The following is a 25418-nucleotide window of genomic DNA, read 5'->3' as shown; positions in this document are numbered from 1 at the left end:
CAACAAGTGTTTAAACACGTCATTTGCGGCGAACGCAATCCCCGATGAAGGGACGATCCTCGCCATGGTCGCCGTATTCCCCCGCCAAAGACCTCTGAGTCCGTGTTCCCTGGCGGTCTTCAACAGAAACGCCACCACGTTCTTCCTGCTGAAACTGCTGTCGGACACCTGTTTCAAGGACGAAAACGTGTCGGTTCACGGAAAATCCAGTGTTAATATTTGAATGATGCCATTAAACAACCAAAGCTAAAAAGTCTCTACCAAGATGTAACCATCATGCTGATTATTTAAATATATTGATCTATTTGAATGTATTTACGTATTTTTTAGGCAAGTGACAATATTCTCTTTCTCATGGCAGATGATCGGTAACAGATCTCGCAGTGCCGGCGGGATAATCAAATCTCAATAAGAATAAATAAAAAAGATAAAAAGTGATAATTCATACCTGGAAGTTTATTTTGGCCAATTCTAATGGAGCCACAGCCGTTTTGGCGACGGCGGACGATGTAGCCCCGGCCAGGAAAGACGAAAAAACGCCTGTCTTCATCTGTATATCAAAGGAATACTAGTTAGAATTTTAGAGTTTTTTTTGTAGCATGTATGATAAAAAAAACCCCCCGTAAATTGTGTTTATTTATATTTTGGTGGTTAGAGCCCATGCAAGGGAAATGGCGAGCTACTTGAATTAAGAAGTCGCATAATTACCAAGAATTAAAAGCGTCTTTATTTCTTAACTACATGTCACCCTATAAAGTACTATTTCATGAATCTAATCAAGTCAATGTTAACACTGAAAACCGCAATACGATGACGTATTAGTAATCAATCGTACCATGAATAATTGTTGAACAAAGGTATGCAAGTATTGTGAATAGAATATTTATGATCAACCATCGAACTATGAAAATCCTTAAATCCTAGAATTGTTCAATTAGTGTATAATTAAATTTACATCGTCAGTGTCAGGGACATGAATCCTGGGTCTTCTTAAACGATTATAATATTAAAATTGATGCGTATTCTATAAGTATTCAAATACCTCAATGTTCAACGTGTCAACACCTTTCCTACCTTTCTTGAAGACAGCCAATGAATATCCTCTCATTCCTTACAATATTTGGCATCTTATGTTCGCTCGATTTGCGTGAGGTCACGGCACATTTACCCTAGTCCTACGAACTCACTTCTATAAATACTCCCATTATGTCTGAAAGAATATACTTCCGACCTTCTTTATATATAATATCTAATTTGCATGCTTATGCCTTCCCTAGTGTTTTTAACCATCATTATTCATAGTCCTCGCCTTGATCATTTTTCACTTTCTTAAAAGTATATATCTGATGCAATGCTTCTAAATCATTTCTAAATCTGTACTCTTCCTTAAAACGAATGCTTGACGATGATGTATGTGATAGTTTGAGTTTTCAATATCTCACCACGTCCGTTTTCTTATAAATGATTTCTACCTCTTACCTGGCGGGTTGATTTCGTGATTGCCTTGATTGCAATTCTTTATCTGACGCACGCAAAATGCGAGCTACATTTCCATAAATCTATTCCCTGAACAGTTTCCATCAAAATTGTCACATTTTCCTTCAATAAGTAAACTAAAAATAACATTTTCCAGAATAAGATTCCTATTTAGATTGCCTTTAATGAATACAATTCCTAAACTCTTCCTAGTTACCCTTTTCCAATATGGTTTGTGTGGCAGATTGACCTTGATTATCACAAATGCCGATTAATTTTAAACTCTGTTATTATTATGTATAACCATGTAACATACCTTTGACCTAGCATTGTGCAATGTATTGGAGATGCAATAGCGTGTGCTGTTTCAACCCATGCCAAGAATTGAATAGTTTTCATAGCACTACTTATCACGCTGGTATGGGCGCCAAGAGTTCGATGAAATAGAATTTGTGACATTCTAAGCGTATTATCAACTGGTTAATCAATGTTACATAATTGAAATAATTAAGTTGGAATAAATGATTGAATTCAGTCGCTTTCTTTTATCGAAATTATCAAATGTCAGCGACGTATTTCTAATTCATTTTTCATTTATTCAATTTGAGAATTAATCCACGTCCTATTTTAAAACTTTTGCAGACACACTTCATTTCGAAGCACACGTGATTTTACATGAACTTAAGTCCGAATTATATAATAATAAATTCATATTAATTTTTCCTTTCTTTTCGATAATACTGTCATGTTTAATCAAGTAAATTCTCATGGCAATGTTTTTCAATTGGAACTGTAAGTGGTAGGTAAGCAAATGGTCAAATGCAAAAGGTAATGGCCTTAGTAATGATTAGGTTTCAGTGAACACATAATAGGTGCGAATTATTTTAAACTCAAATAAATCTTGGTGTAAAATGGTGGTTTTATCCATTATTCACTACCGAAAAGGACTGATGGATACTACAAACTTACCTTGTTGTCTGATGTGTTGTCCATTTTTTCTCGGAAATACGAAAAACACGTGCCACACACAAATGTAATACGTTTTTCGAGCTTATCTCTTTCGCAGTGAACAAATATCGCATCCACAATCGTCGAACGAAGGGAAATATTCTGAAATCGTTGCTTGGCAACGCAACAATGGGTTCGTCCGTCTAATAGATATGGCGCAGGCGATATGGGAATTTCAAACTATATTTTCAAGACTGCAGTTCTTTATATTGTTTGATGAAAATACATGCAATTCTTCTTCAATATTCAAATGATAATTCATCAAAACATCTTGAAGATCATGTCACATAAAATGTTTACGGTCATCCCAATCAACCATATACAAGCGTACTATATTACCCATGATGATTGAGCGTCTCATTTTTTCTATTTTTTTTTAATATTTCCACGAGATTAATTGAATTATGAATTTTTTTATATTCCTAACGCATATGATATTATATTTTGACGTTCGCCATTGGACAATGTCGGCTGGATTTATTGTTTAATTATCGGGAGGAATATTTGTGAGAAGGTAATTATGATTGATATTAAAGGGAGATGACATTCCTTCCTGTTCATAATGCTCAATAATATAGGTATACATAATTATAGTATAGTAATGCGATGTTAAGAGGTCAAATCGAAAGATACCATTTTTTTCAATGCCGGATGTCAATTCACAGAAAGCCGATCCATCACATTTCATCGAATCATGTTACAATATGAAAAAAATGATTTTTTAATATTTATATATTATATCCTCAATTCTCTAATCATATGAGTAGAAAATTGAGTAAAAGCAAAGGATATTCATTTCTATTTATTCGATTGTAGATTATTGCCTTCCGGCTCTCGAGGAAGCTCATAACGTTACTTGAAATGACGTGTTGTAATACATATCTAGAAATCAATTTTGAAGATAATGGCTGCAAATGATTCTCATTATCTCTGCCTTTATGCATAGGATGTTTCCAATCTTCTAGTCGCCAGGTGATAAGCCGTCTTCTGTCGACTCAGGAAGAAAATTTAAATTTAATTTATGTTGTCTGCTGAATAAAACAAAAACTATCCGTCGTACAACAAAAAATGATTTCCGTCATAAGTAACTGAATTTAGTTACCTATTTTTTATCAAAATGATTCAACCAAAACTATTAAATGCTACCTTAAGTCCTATATCATGTTACTGAAATAAAAGTTTTAAGAAAACGCTTTAATCAGAGCAAAACGGTTGGACTAACGGAAGTTTTTTGATAAAAATTCTGAATAACGTCAACGAGATGGCAAAAGCGAAGGTAGGGCAGGAAGGTAATAATATCCTGGGTTAGATTGAAGATTTTTTGAATGGTAAGGTTTAAAGAGGAGTGATATATGGAGTTGGCTCAAATGCAGTGGAAGTTACTTCAGGTGATGCCCAGGGAAGTATCATCGGACCTCTTTTATTCCTACTCTGCGTCAACGACATTGACTCCGTAGTGACCAGTAAGATACGTTTATTTGCAGGCGATGCAGTGGTTTACCGTGATATCCGTGATCCTGAGGATACACCTGCTTTGTCAGATGACCTTCATGCTATATAGCTTTGTTGCGACACTTGGCAATTAGAATTAAACTTAAAAAAGTGTGTAGTCATAAATGTTTGGAGAAAGAGCGATTACCACCCGACCACCTGATCACCGGTATTGGGATAACCGAAATGGAATATTAAATACTTGGGCATTACCTTGATTCACAAATCTCTCCTGGGTGAAACACATACGGGGAATATGTGGTCAAGCTTAGAAAAAATAAGTATTTATTAAAAATGTACTTAGTAAATGTGATGAAAAGGCCAAAGAGAAATGTTATCTGTCATTAGCTAGGCCACATTTAGAATATGCTGAGGGTATATGGGATCCTCACGAGGTATGATTGATTGCCGAATTGGATCGCGTGCAGCGTAGGGGAGCAACATTTGTAAAAAGTTGTGATGATAAACTTAGTATCGTATCCAAAATATTAGAGCAGTTGGGCTTGGATTCTATCACGGGGTGAAGGATAAATTACCGATTGAAGCTCTTGCATAAATTGGAATTTACTTCTAATAATTGTATAATTTCATATTTTTACAGATCAAGTTCCTCGAAGCACTCTGACTAGGCGGTTGTTCACTTTCCCGATGTAAACAATGCACTTTCTTCCATGGGCAGTATGCAAGGCTGCCAGGATATATTTTTCAAGGCTATACTTCAAGGTGCTGACTGTTGAGAGGGATTCTGCGGGAGGTTGGTGAGAGAGAGAGAGAGAATTGGGACGCCTTACCAGGGTTTAAATTCTGGGGTTCTGAAAACATACGAGGTTAAAAAGGAATTGGGGCGCAACATTATTTATGAAGTATTAAATCATCCGGGTTGCCAGGGCCACAATAACTCACCCCTTCTGCATCTCCGATATTCTCCTTTGATTTAATTTGTAAAAAAAAGGCCTCAATCTATCTATCTTTGAGAGTTGGTGTTGAAAGTGTTCCACCATGTTCGATGCCTCTTCGCAGAGATACGAGTGTGTAGCATCATGACGCCATGTTTCTTGGAAACGGTTAAGTCTGGGTGCATTGGATTCGAAGGGAAGTTGTCCACCGTAGACAACGATCAAGTGTAACCTTACGACCAAGTCATATGGGCATGAGGCTCATTTTGACCCGAGAGAGAAAGGCCATTTTTTCATAGTTCTTCGCCCCGCTCAGTCGGTCTTCTGCTCACAGACAGTGTTGTTGTTAAGAAGTTCATTTTCGAAGACGTGTGTGAAACGATTGGATTATCGTGAGGCTATTATACATCACCGCAATTGTGTATACTGTTGTTTTTCTGCGATGGCGTTTATTGGATTTGCTTCCATAGTGGGCGACCAAGGGCCATCGCGAAACCGGAAAAAGTATACTGAAGCTTGCATCGAAGTTCTAGTGTTCGGCTTTTGCAGTTATCGGCTATGAAATCGCGTGATGGCGAAAGAAATTGCACCAGGGGTTCACGTCGACGAATTCAATCACGGAAACGGTATGTACAGAAATGTCGTTCAATAATGGGTCTTTAGTATTGAGGCTCAAGTGACGTAGTGTGAGGTCCTGCAAATGACGCGAATCCTGAAAACGGGAGTGTTTCGACCCTGATTTGCTTATAAAGTGAACGAGATGGAACAGCAAAAGAAGGGCAGGAAGGTAATAATATCCTTGGTTAGATTGAAGACTTAAGAGTTCCAAAGAAACGACAGGATATTGAGGGATCTGGGTTCGAATCCCAGTCAAGGCGAATGATTTTTACACTCTGAAATTGTTGCATTGAAATGACTTAAGAGTTCTTAGAGTCGTTAGTTACTCAACGCAAAGTGATGGATTTGCCTCGTTTGCTGGCCGAAATGTTGTGAGAGAAGTGAAATTCTTTTTCTTTTGCCTTCAAAAACGCTTTCACTCCATGAAATTGATATCTTATCCGGCCATTTACTTTTCATTAGCCTCTCACGGTAGCTAATATGTGAAAATGTCCATGCACCACCTACTTAATCTCTTCGCATTGCTAAAATCCTAAAATTGTTGGCATGATAAAGCCTTTGGCACTAGGAATTATTTTATGGGACTTTGTGCTGAATTGTAAACAATAAAAAATTGCTAGTTACGGTAAAGTTACAAAGTTGGGATTCTTTACGATTAAATGGAAATGAATTTATGCACTGTCATAAATTGAGTAAAGTTTACAGTAAATGTAATTACTTGTTCTTTGGCATGGGGATCCAAACACAAAAAAATGCCCAAGCATGAGGATCCGTTTATTGAGCAGGGAGATTTTTTGCTTCCCGAATCTTGACGCCTCTATATTACGGATTTAACACCATGGGAACAAGGTAGTGCAGCGTACTTTTAAGAAAAGATGCACGGGATTTATGTATATACGAGGGCGGTACAATAAGTACCCCTGTTAGAAATGTAGGAACCATTTTTTCAAAAATATTTTATTTTTTATTTTTCAACATAGTCCCCTTTTAGAAAGATGCATTTCTCCCACCGTTCGGACCATTTTTTTAACACCTCCGAAAAATAGGATTTGTCGAACTCTCCAAAATACGCCTCCGTCACGGCGACAAATTCCTCGTTTGATGTACATTTTTTTCCTGCCAGCCATTTCTTCATGTCAGGGAATAAGAAAAAGTCAAAGGGAGCAGGATGGACTGTATACGGGGGGTGCGGCAGCAATTCATTACGTAGTTCATGCAGTTTTCGAAGTTGACAGCCGGATCTGCTTGTTGTCCACCGTGAGCAATCGCAATTTTTTCATCGCCAACTTATCATGTGAAATATTAATTACCGTTCCGATCGACCAATCCACAGCCTCTGCTACGTGGACTTTTTGAATGATTTCCTCGGTACCACGTCTGCCGGGCGTCTTGGTCCATACTCATCAAAAACAGATGCTAGCCCATGCTTAAATTCGTTGAAACAATGTCTACCTGTTGTCATAGATGGCGAAGTGTCCCCATAAAGAGCATCCAACTTTGCTTTTATCTCCTAGCATTTCTTCCCACCCGAATACAAACATCAAATTACCGAACGATACTGTTCTTTTTCAATCATAGCGAAAATAACGAAACACGTCTTACTCGAACGCCTGCCAAATCCAAATTAGCCTATAAATCAGTCTGAATTTTGTTTCACTGTCATTTAATAGATGGCAGCACACAATGATAACATCAACTTTCCTCAGGAATGCCCTTTGTCGTCAACCACGGGTACATATTGAACCGCCCTTTTACTGTAAAAATGGTAATTTTATGTGCTTACAGCCATGAGCATTGAGATATATATTAAACAATATTCAATTGTAAAGCCTATATGCAAATGGTTTTGGTTGTACCAACAAAACTTTTCTTCCTCTCCTTCTTAAGAGCAGCCAACTGTTGGTTGGGCATCTCATGCCCAAATAGACAGTTTATGGAAACCCCTTTATAGAGGTCTCGTTTAATTTAATTATAACCTTAGCTTTCGTAAACCTAGAAATAGGATTTTTCAGTGTTTTGTACGGTTTGTAATAACCGTGTGTCACAAACCAATATCACGTGGGATGATCCTTAGATATCAAACAATTCTAATTATTCATTTCCGGAAGGTTTTTGATTGAATCTCTGGCAAAAGGATCTCAATTGATTTTACAATTCATCTAAAATCCATTTTATCGATCCATGTAATTCGTACTTCCTTTATCTCATCTTAAATGGATTATCTTTTTACTTTTTTAGGTAAGCTTAATTCTTTCTTCTTGCTTATTTATTTGTTCAACTATGGACCGTTTTTTCCACATTCCTGATTTTCTCATCCTCAACCCATGGTCTTCATTTTTCTATCTTTTGCTGTTCCGATTGATTTGTGTTTTTTTATAAAGTGTAATTATTATGTTTTTGAATCCAACTCCGTTTCCTCTATTATATTATTCTCTCAAACTATTGATCCCCGCTATGTTGTCGTATGCTTCATGGTTTTCTTCTCCATTTCTACAATCGATTTCACTTTTTAATCCATTTGAAATAGGTGGTTAATTTCTTCAGTTCTATTTTTGTTTTTAACCCAACCTCTCCCACTCTCGAGAAACGGCTCTCATCAAACTTGCAATTGTTAAATTATTGCCTGATCTTAGCGAACTCGAATTAATCTTCTTAAAATTCGGACATTGTCGAGGGATATCTACGTAATTGGGGAATTAGAACGAATACTCGTATTGGCTAGATATTTTATCTTTTGGAACTAGAGGAGTCCGCCACGCCAATAGGGCAACACAGATTTGTCCAAATGGTAAAAGTGGCTGGGCGATCGAGAACCTACCTCGAGCCCCATGTGGACACTGCAATGGCCGTTCCTATTCCCATATCCATTAGGTTCCATATGGTAATTAAATATGGAGCAATTCTCGATTTTCTATAATTGAAACAAAAACACAATTACGTAGCGCCTTACAAGACTTTAAACGTTCAGTAATTTGCGAGTATTTTGAAATGACCACAAAGTGTTCTGGTCAAATGTTAGGAAAGTAAACGGAGGTACCCAAACCGTTGCTTGCTTATGCAAGTGTAACAATTTCATTATACCGATTTTGGGGGAAAAGCTAACATTAAAAATGCATTATTCCTATGGGTTTTCACGAACGAAGTTGCTACCGTGTATCGCATATAAACAATACATACTGAACGAATGGCAAAAATAACAGCGGACAAACATGGAATTGCGAAATTACTCTTTGAGATAATAGCCAAAAAATCCGCGTGTACCGAACATATACCAGCTAAGGTGATAAAACATTTATCTCCTAACATTGCCACGTACCTTGAAGTTATATATAATAAATCCCACACAGAGTGCAAAGTCCCTCAGAATTGGAAGGCCGCGTGAATAACGCTTGTTTTGACAGGAAGGATCCTTAAATGCCATTTCTTCAATTATTACAAACCCATTTCTCCCACTTCTGTATGTTGCAAAATTTTGAAGCATATGATTATCAGTTTCATGACGAGATACTTTGATAAAATTAACTTTTTAAATGGCAACACTGATTCAGAAAAACCTGCTCCTTGAGACCGAATTAGGGTTTTTTACTCATTATGAGGTTAAAAAGAAGCATAACATTTCCACCAAAAGGATTTAATACTTCACGACAATGGTTTCGATGCCGCGCGTCATCATCATGGAAATACTAAGTTTGTTTTAACCCTTGTAATGCAGTATTTCTACAAAGTTAAACCGAACCTCAGTCTGATGCAGCAGCTAAGTGCCGACAAGAATATCCGTACCGGTGGGAGTACCCACCATTACCGGTAGTTATAACAGCCGACAAGGAAGTGACTTGTGAGATATTGGGACGTGTGTTTATGTTGTTTGCGAGAAGATGAAACTTACAGACTATACTAAGAACTATTTACAAAAGACAATAGTGACAAACATAATTGAGTGAGATACAATAGACAAACAGCAGATTATTACATGTATTGAATTTGATAACTATAATTTTTTAATAAGTAGGATTTTTTATCTTTTTTCTTAAAGTAGATTTTTGTATATTATATATTTTTTTTCTGGATTTTTTTTTCTTTTTCTTTCTTTCTTTATTTAGTATTATTATTATTATTTTATTATTTTTTTTCTCTTATTATTTTTTTTTTAAATATAATAATAATAGTTGTTATTATTATATATATATATATATATATATATATATATATATATATATATATTTATATTTTTTTTTAAAAATAAATTCTGACATTTTTGAAAAGATAAATTCAATTACATACAATTGTAGAGTTAACTATAGAATGGTAAACAATGACAGCGTTTGCAATATAATAACACACAGGTATATTAGATTTAACAACTTAAGGTAATGGAATATTGCAAAGGTCTATACAGCGGGATTACTAATCTATCTATAAATGTGAGTATATAATAATATATTATTTCTTAATACCAGTAATATATAAAAGAGAGATAGGAAAGACTCACAGGCGAGTAATATGTTTAGGCAGTGTAATTGTGGAATTGGATGGGATGTCATAGTTCCATATATCAGTTAACAGGGGGTTGTTTGTGCGTGGGAGACGAGACTGGAAATTTTTTACTAGTTTCTGAAGGAAGGAAGCTATGGTGGGAAGTTTAAGGGCCGAGCGCACATGTTGCATATTGGTAAGTCTAGGGATTTTTAATAGAAAGCGGATGGTTTTATTTTGAAATATCTCAAGTTGGGACCTAATCTTTTTGTTGTTGGCAAATATTTCTCCACCGTAAAGCAGCTTGGGACGGATAATACCCTTATAGAGGCGGATACGGGCGGGGTGAGACAGAGGAGAGTTCCCTATAAAGAGGCCTGCCATGCTGTTCTTTGCAACATGGGCAGCACAGAGGCGGTCTTTTAGGTGAGGTCGGTAAGAAAGCCTGCGATCCAGAATCACGCCTAGGAATCGGTGGCTAGAGGCTCTTGGGATGGGTGTGTGTTTAATTCGTGCGGGGTTGTATCTGTCGTGTTTGCGTCCTCGTTCGAAGTGTACGTGAGTGCTTTTTGTGGCGTTGATTTGTATTTTCCATGTTTGTGTCCAGCGGTGAATTAGTGTTAAGTGGCTGTTGAGTTTTCTAATGTTCGCGTCGGAGGATCGAGAAGTGGCGGAGATGGCTGTGTCGTCTGCGTACATGTGTAATTGTGTGTGCGGGGATTTAGGTAGGTCGTTTACAAATATGTTGAATAGGAAGGGGCTGAGCAGGGAGCCTTGTGGGACGCCAGCAGAGGTTGGGCGCACCGAAGAGAGAGTCTGTCCGTCGGCGACAGTGAATTTACGTCGGTTCAGGTAGTTGCGGAGGAGTCGGATGAGAGGAGGGGGGAAATCATTTTGAAAGAGTTTAAATATGAGGCCTTTGTGCCACACCTTGTCGAAAGCCCGAGCGATGTCCAAAAATATTGCGTCGGTGGGGCGGCGAAGCATGAAGCCACGACTGATGGCTTCGACAAGGCGTAGCACTTGGTGGGTTGCAGAGGTGTTAGATCGAAAGCCGAATTGTTCGGGGCGAAGGACATTATTGGAAGTTGCATGGTTGAGAAGGCGGGTAAGGATTATTTTTTCGAAAATTTTGGATAGGTTAGATAGAAGGGTGATAGGTCTGCTGTTGCCAGGGATTGTAGGGTCTTTACCGGGTTTGGGGATGAGAAGGACTTTGCCAGTTTTCCAGGTGTCGGGATAGTAGGATTGAAGGTAGCAGTGGTTGAATAGGTCAGAGAGAATAAGGGAGAATTTGGGGACTGAAGAGGCAGATTTGAGCAATTTATTAGGGATTTTATCAAGGCCAGGAGCAGTATGAAGAGGTAGGGTATTGATGATGGATTGGATTTCAGATGCATCGGTGATGGGGGGAAGGTCGGGTGGGTTATATGGGAGGAAGCTCAGTGATTCGTCAATTTTGTCTTCAGTTAAGGAAGGGGAATTGTCCAAAGTCATAACCGTCTGCAGGATGTCAGCTTGAATTTCCACTTTAGCTTTTGGGTCAAATATGTATGCATTGTCATGTTTTAATGGCGGGGAGAAAATTTTGTTGCGTTTTCTGAGGGAACGTGAAATGGACCAAGTGGAGTTGTCGTTAAAGTTTAATTTGGATAGGTGGGTTTCCCAGGATTTGGATTTAAATTTGGATATTTCAGATTTTGTAAGGTTGCTTAAGCGGGAGTATTCGTGTTTGTAACAGGGGATTCGGGATTGCTGCCAGCGTCGGCGCGCAGCATTTCTGGCAAGGATGATATTTTTAATGTGTTGCGGAAGGGAGAATTTGGATGAATGATTGTTGGGGACAATTTTCGTTATTTTGCTGAGGGCGTCATGGAGCGTGCTAGTCAGGAGAACGGCTCGGGAGTTCAAGTCTTCGTAAGTTGGGTTTAGTAGGGGGGTCAGGGGATCTAGTAGAGTGGAGAGGGTGTCAGGAAGTCTGGGCCAATCAGTCAGTTGTTTTTTTGGAAGGATGTCAAGAATGGGATTAAGGGGGATGGAGAATAGGATAGGTAGATGGTCGGAGCTGAAGTCATGAATCACTGAGGGGGGATCAAAAAACGGAAGGTTGAGGGATATCTGAAACTGTTACGTTAAATCACTCATGACTTACTTTTATGGGGTAGAAGTTGTAGTTATGGGGATGCGATCTTTTTAGATTTTCAAAAGGCATTTGATGAGGTTCCCTATCGTAAACTTATTCATGAATTGAAGGTTGCAGGCATAAGCAAGGGCGCAATAAATATGGTTGAAGACTCGATCAGAGTGGGAACAGAGAGCAGTCCTTGACGGCGCTAGTTTCGACGGCGAAGGAAGTGACTTCGGGGGTAATTCAGTGAAGCGTTCCGTTGCTTTCCTTGATATTTGTTGACGATTTGAACCGCGCAGTGAAAAGTCAATTTAGGACGTTCGCGGATGACACGGTGAATATTCGAGAGATATCTGGAGATGGGGATCGTTTAATTCTAGCACGTGATCCAAGTAGCATTACTAAATGGTTTTCAAAATGGGGATTTTCATTAAATCTAAATAAATGTACGGTGGTAAATCAACAGGATTTATTTTTAAAATTAGCTGGAGAAGCCCTAGAGGTAGTGGGTAGTCGGGAAATAGACGCCAGAACTAGCAGACCCAAGGACTCCTTCTTTTCAAAGACAATATGGGATAGTAACTATAGGGTTATATATATTTGAATACTCAACTTGCCACCCTCAGCGGCTAGGGAATAATTAGTTCTACTCAATTGCATGAACTTTCACCAACCTCGTCTGTTTTTTGTCGAAACTCTTTCTTTCCGCAACAATGCATTAGAATGCCATTACACAATGTAGGGCTCTTTACAGTATTATTTGCTCTGCCTTTTCTGTTTTTAAGATTCCCCTTCCATCCCTCGTCTCGCTCTGTTGGGACACCCTCCCGCTACCTGCAGCGTTGGATCACATTCCCTGCAAGTTTCCTTGGGGTGGAGGCGGTTGAATGCTGCATGTTCATGTGGTAGTGGAATTTTGCCTTCTTGCTTTTCAAATTCTAGCTGGCACGTTATTGGATGAATTTCTTACTGCATACTAAGGTGAAATTATTTATTAGGTTACATATGTGTTGGTTTTGAATTTGGTTTTGTTGCCTTTGAAGGCTGGTGACCAAACACCCCCCGCCACACGCCATTGTGGTGGCTTGGCAGTTATATTGTAGATGTATCTTAATGCTATTCTTTCAATTAAATCATCTTTTTTTATCAAATATTTCTTTTAAGGAGAGTCTGTTATTATGTCCTATAATTAATCGAATACCCGGTAGTTTATTCCTTATTATATATTTCTACGTAAATATCACCAGTATTGTTATGAGATTCTCAGTCCCTTTTCTACCTAAATGATACTTTCCTTCGTCTTCTGATAGTCTACTCATTCATTTTGCAACGTTTAGATTGAGAGAAGGTAGGCAATAAAGAAAAGTAACCTTGGGTTTCATTTTTCAATCCGGTGGAATTAAACAAGTGAAGTCGGACACCTCTGAATGAAGTAAAGTAGAGGAAATAACATAATAACTCAAAACAATTCAATCGCCAAACCTCATCTGGATAGGCTGAATGTTTCAATACGATGATTCACGTGCAAACATAACAGGATCGACATGAAGAGACCACCTTTTGAAAGGAGCGAATCTTCTTTGGAATTCTGGTGTAGGTTGTTAAACCATTTCGTTTGCATTCAGTTCCCATAAATAATTATGTTTAACCTATGTATTGAAACTTTGATCAAATGTGGACATTTGCCTTCCATTGAAAGGGGTCTGCATTGAGAAGGCCCATAAAATGTTTAATCATAGTAAAAGTATGTTATTTAAAAAACTATTTCATTAATTTTTTAAGAGTCCTCGTAATATTTTGGCTCTTTTTCAAACAAATTCAAATAGCAGTACCTTTTGACTTCATTCAGTGTTTGCCTCCTTAATTCATGGATCATTATCGTGTTTCTTATGGTCTATAATTGATTCTTGTTTTAATAATATCCCTAAAATAATTATGCCTAAAACTCGTTTTTTTCAGCAGGGATAGCATTCCATTGCGCGACTACCCCATTTAATGTTGAACGTTAGTAAATATAAGTGGTATGATAGGTCCCGTCTAAGGAGCTCCCCCCTATTTGCCATGCGTTTACCTTTTTTCCGCACTTTGAAACTATTGCTTTAACTACAAATCTATATACCATTCCATAAACCTCAATTCCTTTGACGGTTTTAATAAAATAAGTGTTTGAAAAAAAGAAATATTAGGCATAGGTGTTGAATAATAATCGTAAGAAAAAGATGTCTCTTATGGAAATATCATACCAGCTTACGCCTCTTTAAGCAGGTCATAAATTCCAAAACGGATTGTTGCTTTGGGAACAACACCGATGAGCGATGCATAATACCCTGGTTAGAGGCCCCGGAATCCTTCAATTTTAATACTTCCTCAAACGGCCTGGTGTAATAGAAAATAAGTACATATTAAACTAATGAATTAAAAAGATATGGTTGTGTGTTTTCTGTTAGTTTCATTCTACATTGTTATGATTACGATTTTTAAGTCTATGCATTTATATAAAGAAATGCATTGATTTACAAATTCTTTTTATACCATAAATTATATTTGACGGCATGAAATATTTCTGGTTGCCTAAGAGAGATTTCTGTACTCCTTGGGGCTGGAGACTGCCATCCTGGTCCTAGCAACGTCAATTGGATAGGTTGCTGTGTTAGACAGCAGACTAGCCATTGCGCCCGCCAGGTATCCACATGTGCATGTTGTTGATTAGCCTCCTTTCGCTCCAACCTGTGCCTGTTTTTTGCAATTTACTGAAGATTTATTCCCAAATCACTCTATTAAACGCCTTCTCAATATCTACGGATCAGGCAAAAACGTACTGATTGTATTCTGTACTTCTCTAGACCTGTGATATCAGTACTGCAATGGCATCACGCGTGCTTCGCCCCTTCCCAAATTTAAACTTATCATTTCCTAAGTAATTATTGGTCTTCTTCTTCTGCATCCCTTGTCCTACTGCTGTCGCTTTTCCTTTGCAAGGGTTTCGTGAGATGACGACCGCGGAAGCCTTCTTTCTCCCGCTGCCTGGCACGACACACGACCGATTGGGCCGAATCATATTTCCATACATTCCCATTAATTTGTTCATGGGAATTAAAATTAAGGTTGCTTCCCGGTAACTTCCTCAAAAGTGTTCCTAAACTGACACCATCACTCAAAGGCCGCCTCACTTGGTTCAGACACCTTTACAGCTGCCTCACTGAAAAACAGACGCTAAGTGGACTTCCTTTTGTCTGGCTTTTAACCTTCGACCTATCCGGCATGGGTGACCCTACCAGGAGTAATTATTATTAATGTTGCCAGCATAGCTCTAGGGGTCATCGGAAGACAATACTTTCCACAATGACAAGGTTTTAGTCCATGGGAGATTATTTATTTATCATGGAAGTAAAAATGAAATTCTGATCTTCTTAAGAAGCTTACACGTTACATACTGACATCAAAATATGTTTGATATTGTACCTCAGATTAATTTTTCTTAAGTATTTTAATTTGGGTGTAGATTGTATGTATTTTTATTTTGAAATCTACAGTTTAATGTAGTTTCCGAATGGGCAAAAGCTGAACTGTACTGACTTCTTATCTTTCAGTATCCAGGCACCAAGTGGACGGACCTATAAGAAAAACTCGCTCACATTCATCTCTGCGAAATTCCCAACTCACCTAAATGTTTCCATAAGGCGTATTTTTCCCATTTGTTCTCTGCTATTCTTCTTTCAAAATTCCCTCGACGATCAAAGTGCCAAGAGTACAATGATACATGCAGTCTTCTTCCATAAATATGTGGTATGAGTCTGCATGGATCAAAATAACTGTCCAACGAACATGTCGTGGTTAATATAACGGTAGTGCCCTTGAATTGTTCCCGTGTTGTCAACTTTCTCTTTCCTCGGACAAACGCCTCGGACACAAACTGGTCCAAAATCATTACCGAAACTCATTCACACGCCTCAATTATATCTATAGCTTCTGATTGAATGGATCTGAAAATTTGCACTGCCTCCTGGCACTCTTTTGTTTTCCTCTCCGCTACCTTTTTTCCATCGAATTTGATGAATAGGTTACTCAAATTGAATTCCCTGAGTCGGTCATGGTGCATTAGTAAGAAGTGGCGGTTTGAATTATATGCATTATAAGTTAGAAATATATTAGGACTATTCAATATATTAGGAATTAAGACTATGCATATTTATGCTTTGTGTAGCCTATGACAATGAATAACACCCTCTGCCAACTTATATACTTATAATGTAACAATTTCAGTTAAAGTTAAAGTTAATGTCGTGGCATTTGCCGCAGCTTCTTGGTATGTGCTATTTTTATTTTGGTGGAAAGGGTGTATTGAAATGTGATGGTCAACCACTTGAATTGAGGATTCGAATAATTACCAGCAATTAAAAGCAAGCAATTGACATAACCACATTCTGCATCAAAACGTTGTTACACTAGCCAATTCAAAATGATTGGTAACACTTAACACTGACATATTAGCACAATGAATAATTTGTTTAACTCATTGTTGGCGTATGTAACAATATGTGTGATTAACCGTCAAACTATGAAAGTTCTCAAATCCTAGCATCGTTCAGTCAGTTCAAAATTTGATCAAAATTGTCAGTGTTTCAGTGAGGAAAATAAATCTTCCTCCTTCATTAAAACTTATGATATTAAATATCATGTTTACTTCATAAGTATAGACCTACCTCAATGAAAATCGCGCCAACGCCTGTCCTGTAGTTTTTGAAGAAAAACAATTGTAATATTTAAACGCAGTCAGTATACAAGGCAAAGTAATTTAACGGGATCTATAAGTAATTGATTGACAAATCAAGTGAATACCGTTAACGTTCCAGTCGGGAATAGTCTCTTGCCTCGTTCCAAGGGTGGCTTGACCGCAAACGCAGAGAACCGAACCTCCGGAGTATGAAATTCAAATTAGCGGTACAGGATCTCGTGTCTTTTAAGGAAACGCAAATGTTTTTTCGATTCTCAATACCTCAAGGTTGAAATCTATACACGATTACATTTACTTGGAATTAGTTTATTTGGATTCCAAGGTGAAAGAAGCAACTCGAGTGAGACACAAAACAAACGTTCAATGTCTCCAAATGGTTTCTGATTTTTCTTTATTCGTATTTGGTAGCATTGATAAGGAAGCTTACCACCCTAAATATGGAGGGTCAGTCCTCTATTTCGACCAATTTTTTCGTATGGAGATGAGTTCTGAATAATTTTAATAAATAATTACACGAATGCATATAATTCGCATTCTTTTCTTTTACACTGGTTGACTTTCAACTCTTGCTTGTCATTTACGGTAATTATTGTATTTCGTACCCTTTCTTGTTCAAGAGAGGCTAGTTTCGCGTGTGTACCGTTATCTAGCTCTTTACCCTTCTTGCGAGAAAAAACAGTTTTAATTTAAAATGTCGAGCACTGCCACGTTTCCTCGGATATCATTAGTATACCCTAATGGTTTTCAGAATAGCATATTTATATCAAACATTCGGCTTCGTTTTCTTCTATGACTACGTTAACAATGAATATTCGTAAATAGAACGATGGGAGGAATCAAAGGCTAACAATTTATAATGTTTCGTTGATAGATTATTGCCTTTTTTGCCCTCAAGAAAGTTCATAAGATTATTTACAGTAATGTTTTAATACTTCTGATGAAATCGATGGTAGAGATATGGAATGTAAACGATTCTCATGTTCACCGAGTGGTTTAGGATAATTGTTGCTTGCTGCAATATATCTAATTAATCGACGCTTTGGGAAAACTAGCTGAAAATATTTGCTCATTTAATCTGTCTGTGACTAATTCGCCTAATCATCCCTTTAACGAATATTCAGTCAGGCGTTTACCATGTGTATTTCTTATGGTAGACTGGAATGTCTTGGGATATATCTGTAGGTAAACTCGAGATATTTTAGTTTTGAAGTAGTGTTAGTCTTTTAGCACAATTATTGATGTTTTAACGCGTCATTGTTATAGTTTCCGTTGAAATGCATCTTTGGAAATTACGTCTTTGCCCTTCGAACTCTTTTTCAAATCGGACTGCAACCTTTTTTTAACATTCTCAGCGCTTCTCTGAATTTATAGCTGAACTCACTGCAGGTTTTGTGACTGTGACTCACGGCAGGCATCAAATGAGGAACATTGAAAAAAGTACAAATGAAATGTTTATCAAGAATCCAATAGATTTATGGGTTTCACATCATATTAATGCAATACAATTATTTCGCAATGATAGGAAATTAGGTGAAAATATACTTTTCAGATAAATATAAATTATCAAAACGAATAATTTTAAGAAATCCTTTTTTACAAGGTTACAAGCCATTTTTATAGTTGAATCAAGCGGATATATATGATGAACATTTTCAACTAATGAAAAAAGAAAACTTAGATGGGTTTCACCGCGTTCACAAAACTGAATTCTTTATCTCTCCTTGGAAATAAGCTTAATGACTGCACTAAAACCACGTTCCAACAAATATTAAGTTGCGAACGCAAGATACAGTCTTTTGACCACTATCCATAATGCAGGATAACAATCGGAGACATCCATCTGTAAACATAACTCTTGATATTCAATCTTAAACTTGGGAATCAATTCAACGTCATTTTTTAGTCCAATCGATTCTTCCTCAAATACATCAACTTCCTCAATGTCTGCAAACGGATTTATCTCCCAGTCAGGAATTCCCAAAAAATGGAAGATCCTTCAAGTCGCTGCGTCCTATTTTTATGCATGGTGGCTCTGTGGTCACGAAGGACTCTGAGATCTTCATTACCCATACCACCTTGCTCCTCTAGCTTATGCAGAGAATTAAGTAATGAATATCACGGCGACCTATGTTGCGCGTCAATGCAATCGACTTGGAAATAAACACAGTCATCACAGATTCTGCCCTTATAACGTTAGCGTCATTTCCACGAAATTGTAAAATCAGTTCATTGACGAAGCTCCGTCCGTCGCAGAAGAACTGCTACTGTCCACATATCTTCTTTGATGAGCCATTTAATGGCATTCTGTTTCGACAATGAAGGTTTAAATATTAAATATTGCCATATTAAAATGTAATACACATTGAATAAATTGAACGCATATGAGTCAATGTTAAGACGTGGATTCGATCTTTGAGTAATTGCTTTTTTAAAACAAAATTACTATTAACAATATGAAGAACATTAAAACAAAATATTTTTACTTGTAAGTGTAATATGTAGTACTTTTATTTCAGTCAACTGAAAATATTAATACTATTCATTTTTTATATAAAATTTGTAGTTTTCATATATGGTACAAATGCAATACATATAATAAGCGAGCGCGAATTCGAAAATGGCGCGTAGGGAGTTTTTGTCCTCGGTCGGCACATGCACGTTTACCGTTTTTTAAAGATAAACCAAACACTCGGCGGCGAAATAAGCTCCTCTCGATTTAAGCGATTTATAATACTGGTCTAGTCAGTTGAGGGTGAAATAATATTTCTTTGGCTCCTATTTTGTCATTATGAATCATAAATGTAATTTCCTGAAATGTAATTAATGATAAAAGGCGGCTCACGAGACTGTTGCGTTGAAATTGGCTTTGCTTCAATATTTGGATGATTGTTTGTGCATTGGCTCAACTAATTTTATTCAATGGCTTGGCTACCTTTTCATTTGCTGATATATCATCAAGAGGAATTTTGTGATCAAGTATTTTTACAACTAAATTTACTCGTGAGGGCGAAGGGTTTTCAAAGAATTCTTTTTATTCAAAGTGTTACTGTGTAGAATACCCATTATTTGAATAAATATATGCTTCAAGGAAGTTTTTCCAAATTCATTGATATCACAAATTCCTTTAGTAATTTCCGTTATTTTTGAAGGTCCTAATTATATCTGTTACCTGTGAGAGGTTTCCAAAACGTTTGTGGCTGGACACTACCATCCTGGTCCTGGCCACATCAAGTGGGTGGGTTGCTGTGTGGGCCAGCATACGCGCCATTGCGCTTGCCAGGAATCCACGGGCTGGCTTGGAACTATATTATAATTATAATTCGGCTTTAATTCGGGCGATATTGGGAGCGTGGGTGTTACTTTTTCCATTCAAAGGCTTTATTATAATCTTTCAAATTATCATGAAATGTTAGAGTATAAATAGTAGGACATGATCAATAATCATGCATTGAAATTCGATTATCCTCTGATATAAATAAAACAGATTGTGTATCATTATGTCCATGAATTGTGACGTGAAAGTAAGGCCATGGATTTTAAGGATTTTTCAAAATATTTTAAATTTATGATGACCGAATTAAAAATAAAATGCTGTTCTTCTTAAGGAGTAACATACTTTATTTTGGGTGTAGTATTCAATGATTTTCATTTTCAAATCAACCTTTTAATGTTTTTTTGGAATGGGCAAAAGCTAAACTGTACTGACTTCTAATCTTTCCGTATTGAGGTACAAACCGGCACTATAAATACAACTCTGTAATTCCTTCTGTATCCAGGCACCATGTGGTCGGACCTATAAGTACAACTCGCCGACATTCATCTCTGCCAAATTTCCAACTGATCTCAATGCTTGATATGAGTTCTCATTTGTTTTCTTTCAAAATTCCGTTTTCGATCAAAGTTCCAGGAGTACAATGTTAAATGCAGTCGCCTTCCCAAAAAAATGAAGTAAGTTTCTGCACCGCTCAAAACAACTGTCGAACGATCATGTTTTTATTATTCTTAACTTAGCGACTTTAATTTGTTCCTGTGTTATTATCTTTCTGTTCTTGGGAAAAATTACCTAAACACAAATTGGTCCAAAACCATTACCTAAAATCATTCGAATGTCTTTCTTTTATCTATATCTGCTAAATGAATGTATCGGAAAATGTACACAGTCTCCTGGCAGTCTTTCCTTTCCCCTCTGGCTAATTTTTCCACTTTGAATTTGTTTCAAGTGACAAGTGAAGTTACGAGGATATATGAGTACTTTCATGTTTTCTTTGAAAAGGGAGGTAGTTCACTTACTCTTCGTCCTCCTTCCGGTCCACCTTCAACAAGTGTTTAAACAAGTCATTTGCGGCGAACGCAATCCCCGATGAAGGGACGATCCTCGCAATGGTTTTCGTATTCCCCCGCCATAGACCTCTGAGTCCGTGTTCCCGGGCGGTCTTCAACAGAAACGCCACCACGTCCTTCCTGCTGAAGCTGTTTCGGACACATGTTTCAAGGACGAAAACGTGTCGGTTCACGGAAAAACCAGTGTTAATATTTGAATGATGCCATTAAACAACCAAAGTTAAAAAAATACTATCAAAATGTAACCATCATGCAGAATTATTTAATAACTTGATCTATTTGGAGGTATTTACGTATTTTTTAGGCAAGTGACAATATTCTCTTTCTCGTTGCAGATGTTCAGTAACAGATCTCGCAGCGCCAGCGGGATAATCAAATCTCGATAAAATGGTAACAGCATATCTTCGTAGGAGGAAGATACAGGTAATTTTAAAAAAGGCTAATATCAGGAATGGATTGGGGATTATGGCAGGATATAAACGATTCCTCAAGGAGTAAATGAGGCAGGAATAATATCTTAGTGGTTGGCGTCCGTTATTCACAATTGTATATAGCGTGAATGCGACTTAAACTACAGCAGTGTTTCAGGTTTGGGATTATTTGTGAAAGAAGTAAAGTCTGAGGATTAGAATTAGACAATCCTGCATATATTGATCGAGAGCAAAGGGGCTTATTCGGCATACAGGTGGACTTTGAGTGAATGCGTGAAAAGTAATTTAGAAGTTCTAGAGATTGAAATATTTGAGGACAGGAGCAATGACGCGTATAATAATGGTACTCGAAGTTCATATTAAAATAGCTATGATATGAAAAATATGTTGGTCAAAGCAGAAAGAAACGAGGTCCTCATTAGTCTGGTTCTTTTCGAAGAAAGGACAGGAAAGATGGCCATAAACTTCCCAAGAATGGTCATCACTAGAAAAAACTGAGCGTGGGCGGCCTTCGATACTATTTGAGAGTAGAAATAGTGTTATTGTAAGGCACTTGAGGCTTGTTGAGCATAGTTCGACTTTATAAAAATTGTTGTGAGCACAAGGAAACTACATAACCGTTATTCAAAAATAGCATGAAGACAGTGTCAGTGATTTTTGGACTTATTTTCTAAAGAGACTGCCATTTTGTTTCATGGATGGAATTTTCTTGAATTTTTATTTATTATCGGTAAAACACAATATATTTAATAGGATCGAACCAGCATATTACAATAAGTTTAGATAAGTTACTTTACCTCAGGGTACTCTTGGTTGCATGAATTTTTTAGCAATCTCGAACCCCGCGAAGGCTAGGCCTGCCTGCAGAGGCCCAATCAGACAGCTTATCGAGACCCCTTTATAGAGGCCTCTCCAGGTCCCCCCCTTCCTGCAGGGCGAAGAAAGGAGTAAGGTAACATGGGATTACTGAATTGATTCTGTAGGGTTGTGCTCGAAATAAATTATGGGTGATTATTTTCAAAAGCTTGCAATGGCATGATGTCTAATCAAAGACTCGAAAAATGGTAGTTTTATTGTGCATAGAGTGATGTACACGTCTGTGGTAAGGCATAGGTGGAGATTCGTCAGAGCAATACTTAAAAAATTATGTCACTTACATACGTATCGTCTTGATTGTATCAAGGAAGCTTTTCTTCTTTCCGTCCGTAAGAGCAGCCATTTGTTGGTGTCTTCGGACTACCTCCAGAGGGTAGGTGAGCAGCATAGCCGTCGCTCCGGACACGGCACCGCAAACACCTTGCTCTAAGGGGTTTAACTCAGTACCCTTGCGCTCTGTTGAAATGGAACCACGATATATTAATGCGCCAGGCATCTACTGAAGATAATTTCTTTAAAGGCACAAGAGTTTAGAAATGAACCGAATGAAATTAACCTGACAGATCAGTGGTGGCACTGTGCACCATTATCTTGGATGTGCGGTGGGGAGGTTGTGGTGACAGTTGGGGGTTCATAGTGGTAGTCACACAGTTTTTTTGCCCATAAACGAAATCCAACGTAACTTCCGTAAGTTTGCAAACGCGATTCTTCAATGTACACTACGGTTAATAATAACCGTGCGTCACAAACCAATATCACGCGTGATTATTCTAAAATATTATCCGTATCTAATTATTTAATTACAGAAGGTATTTGATCGAACCTCCGGCATAAGGTGCTATAACAACGAACACGCATGCACTCCTGCATTGAAAGTTTGTTTTCGAATCTTACATGTACACAGAAACTCGCCTTCTTACAGCAAATAAGGTACTTCTTTTGTTTGATTGTTCAATAACGATTGGTCTTTATGAAAACTAATTTATGTGATTGTCTTCCATTTTGTTTTTACTGATTGTAATGTGGCAGAAAGAACGAGCAGCTGGATGGGTTGGTTGCAAGTTCCACCTTTCTAATTAATTTTTTTTATTCTTTAGGATGATTTTCCTTCGTAGGTCTTGAATTCTCTGATTGCGTGTGAATGTATTTCCCAAGCAATGATTTCAACTTCTTCAGCATGCTGTTTCAGTATTTAAATGAATTACTTTAATTAAATTGATTCTATTTGTTCCTATCCAAATCAAAATGTTTTTTTAGTAGGGATTGCATTCCTTTGGACGACTTGCCCAATAAATGTTTAGCGTCAATAATGTGAACTGTTATGTCAAGTCTAACTACTCCCCCTATTTGCCCTGCGTTCGCCACGTATCCGCACTTCCTTATCTCCATCACTACTTGCTACCCTAACAATCTCCAGGCTGAATCGTGCACATGGTTGGGATCAGGCTTCTCTATTTCCAGTTCTACTTTAATAATGTTTTTGAATTGAAACTACATCATCAAAGAGCGTTCTTCCATACTCTAAAAAATCTTTGATCGCTTAAGTAAGATAAGTGTTTGAAAAGAAGAAATATTAAGCATAGGTTTGTCGAATAATTAATCCTAAGAAAAAGATTTTTCTTTCATAAATATCTTACCGGCATACACCTCTTTAAGCAGGCCATACATTCCGAAGCGTATTGCTGCATTGGGGACTACACCAATGAGCGATGCGGAATACCCGGCGTAGAGGCCGCGTATTCCTTCTTTCTTAATGGTTCCTCGAATGGTCTGTTGCAATAGAAAATAAATGAATTTTAAAATTATAAATTAAGAAGATGTGGGCGTGTGTTTTCCTTAACGTCATTCCACCGCATAAGTATTACGTTTCTTTAGTCTATGATTTTTTATTACCGAATGAATTTATTTTTCGAATTTCGTTCACACCATATATTATTTCTGAAGCCCTGAAACATTTCTGGTTACCTCAGAGAGATTTCTGTACTCCTTGGGGCTGGAGACTGCCATGGTGGTCCTGGCCACATCAAGCGGGTAGGTTGCTGTGTGGCCCAGCAGACCAGCCATTGCGCCCGCCAGGAATCCACGGGCCGGCTTGGACCTTAATAAAAAACATCGTGCGGCTATAATTTGAGTGTGGTTGGGTCTGTGGTAGTCCCTTTTTCAAATTAACCAATAAACCCTTTGGACTGAATCGTCCAGTCAGGAGATTAGATTTTAAATATTTCAATTTATCGTTAAATGTAGGAGTATAAAAGGGAATAATAAAATAGTCTTGGGAATTCAATAAATGAGAAGGTGGATCATTAAGTCTACGACTCGTGACTAGAAAGTAAGGCCTTGATTTAAAGGATTAATGAAAATCATTTCTTCATTTTTGATCACGAAATTAAAAATATAATGCTGTTCTTCTCAAGGACGTAAATATATTATCTTAAGTGTAGATTTTGTTTATTAATATTTCGAAATCTACCTTCTATGTAGTTTGCGAATGGAAAAAAGCTGAACAGTACTGACATCTAATCTTTCTGGATCCAGGCAACAACCGGCACAAAAAATACAATTTTCTCACATTCACGTCTGCGAAATTTCCAAATGGTGTCAATGCTTGATCTGATCTCTAATCCAGTGTCTACTTTTTAAAATTCTGTCTTTGATTAAAGTGCCAATAGTCGTCTTCCCAAAAAAATGAAATGAGTTTCTGCAATGCTCAAAACAACTGTCAAACGACCATGTTCCGGTTAATCTAATCGTAGCGCCCTTGAATTGTTCCAGTATTATAATCTTTATGTTCTTGGGAAAAACTACTTTTAAAACAATTTGTCCAAAACCATTTCCGATAATCATTCGCACGCCTTAATTTTATCAATGCCTTGTAAATGAATGTATCTGAAAATATGCACATCCTCCTGGCGGTCTTTTCTTCCCCCCCTGCTAATTTTTCCGCA

At 37.5% G+C, this 25418-nt stretch overlaps 1 protein-coding gene across 1 annotated transcript; it reads right to left on the bottom strand.

Annotated features, from left to right (window-relative positions):
* Positions 1–19: 19 nt before the first annotated feature.
* On the bottom strand, positions 20–24537 carry LOC139696586 (mitochondrial coenzyme A transporter SLC25A42-like). The gene is made up of 4 exons (XM_071595390.1): positions 24439–24537; positions 24111–24243; positions 22759–22929; positions 20–168 (listed from the first exon to the last, which is right to left on the bottom strand). The coding sequence occupies exons 1-4, from the start codon at positions 24535–24537 to the stop codon at positions 20–22; spliced, it is 552 nt and encodes a 183-aa protein (XP_071451491.1).
* Between the last annotated feature and the right edge of the window lie 881 nt (positions 24538–25418).

Source organism: Hetaerina americana, unplaced genomic scaffold (assembly GCF_022747635.1).
Source record: "Hetaerina americana unplaced genomic scaffold, ioHetAmer1.1.p SCAF_7, whole genome shotgun sequence".
Classification (NCBI taxonomy): domain Eukaryota; kingdom Metazoa; phylum Arthropoda; class Insecta; order Odonata; family Calopterygidae; genus Hetaerina; species Hetaerina americana.
The sequence above is the reverse complement of the archived record's forward strand: the minus strand, read 5'-3'. Positions and strand labels throughout refer to the sequence as shown.